Source organism: Diuraphis noxia, unplaced genomic scaffold (assembly GCF_037042655.1).
Source record: "Diuraphis noxia isolate RWA-SAM2 unplaced genomic scaffold, SU_Dnox_SAM2 contig0001, whole genome shotgun sequence".
In the NCBI taxonomy this organism is placed as follows: domain Eukaryota; kingdom Metazoa; phylum Arthropoda; class Insecta; order Hemiptera; family Aphididae; genus Diuraphis; species Diuraphis noxia.
In genome coordinates, this window is record NW_028301711.1 from 35785613 (window position 1) to 35787375 (window position 1763).

Genomic DNA, 1763 nt, shown 5'->3' on the forward strand with positions numbered 1-1763 from the left:
TGGACTGGTGGCCAGGCCCGTAAATTGTTGGTTGCACTGTTGCCAGTTAATATTGTGTGCATTCCGTTTTGTGGCAATATTGTACGCCGCAGCGCTGTCTCCACCATTCGTAACTACAGATCGCGATAGTACTATCTTTAATCGTACGAGTCTACGAATACATAATTTTAAGACTGTTATTAGTAACACAATTTGTGCTCGTCATCAACAGGTAACCTCACTGCCACACCGATATCAAGAGACAATATAATCAAATGTATTATTGTTTAATCGACTCGTGGTGTAACGCTATTTGAAATTTTGATCTTGTCTGTGCCCTGTGATTGTTTGTAGTGTTTGCACCCTATTATAAGAATAATTCATTAATTTGTGTTCAAACCATTCACGGAGAAACGATTTAGAATTAGTCTCCATCTAGCCACGTGAGTTTTATTATATTGGTTTAGACGTTTTACTAACATTTCGTTACTACCTAGATCATGAACATAAACGCTGAAACTAGATTTTTTCTCACCAAACGCATCATGACCTTGGAGGAAACAAAGTAAGTTCAATTTATTCACGTGACCCTTTGTAAATCCTAATAATTGTGTTTCTTGTATTTTAAGAAAATTAAACGACACTCGTGAGCTCTTAGACTTTTCACTCTTGGTCGGCGAGTCTACCATTGATCAACTGTACACCCAAATCAATGTGGAAATCGACATATTTCTGAAATGTCGTGAGATAATGGAGGTGAGACTACCATTTTTTTATTGATGTATAGAGTTATAATTTATTTTATTTATTAAAAATTTTAGAAAGAAAACAAGAAAGATATAGACACATTATTATTGATCATCATGTTGTTTGATCGCATAAACAATATGTTTGCCTATTTGTTTTTCTTGTTCCCCGTCAATAAAAAGCATGTCAAGAAGTACTTTCAATTTTGCTTGGCTCATGTAAGTATAAGTAAAATATTATATCCAACTATATCAACATTAATATTAATTTAAATGTTGTTTTTTTTTTTTTTAATTAAGATCTCGCTTACCAATGTGAACAAGCTTCAGAAAGAACACATTTCAATTTAATAACCTAGTTAAATAAGCATTTTAATATTTTAATCATTACCTACTTATATTAAGACCCAATCCCATTTGCCATTGTGTACTATTATTATTATTATTATAAAATTAATATTTTACAATCAACCACATGAAATCAATATAAAAATCTCTGTACAATTTATTAACTTACCTATTATAAGTTTTTTTTTTGAAAATTTTAATATCTTTTATAATATTATGGATATTTATTAATATTTTTGTTTCAAGTTTGTATAAAATCTAATCATAATTAATCTCCCATCACACTTAACTTTATTTATACAGGTATACAGCGTATATTATACGTACATCGTACATATTTAGTTTAAGAATAGTTTAATTGTAATTTATTTTTGGGTAAAACGATAGATATTTCGCAAATATTATACATTTAATAAAAATTGACCTTATCAAGTTTATACGTTTATTGATCGTATAATTTACATATAGATTCAATCAAAACATAATGTATATTTTCCGTGTAAAATTGGTATTGATCAAAATATATATATATTATTAAAGTGTTATGTTAATCACCTATAAAAATTAATGCAAATAATAATATTTAAAACTATTTATAGTAAATTATAAAATATTATGTGTTTAAAAACAATTAACATGTGTGTATGGTGTATCAAATAATAAGAAACATGTCAATTATTTGCAAAGTAT

General features: G+C 27.9%; 1 protein-coding gene across 1 annotated transcript; it reads left to right on the top strand.

The window, feature by feature from the left end:
• The first annotated feature begins 202 nt into the window (after positions 1-202).
• LOC149060610 (uncharacterized) lies at positions 203-1160 on the top strand. The gene is made up of 5 exons (XM_089217213.1): positions 203-422; positions 477-544; positions 609-735; positions 801-944; positions 1026-1160. Exons 2-5 carry the CDS (start codon positions 480-482, stop codon positions 1074-1076), a joined length of 387 nt encoding a protein of 128 aa, XP_089073339.1. The 5' UTR covers positions 203-422; positions 477-479; the 3' UTR covers positions 1077-1160.
• The last annotated feature ends 603 nt before the right edge of the window (positions 1161-1763 follow it).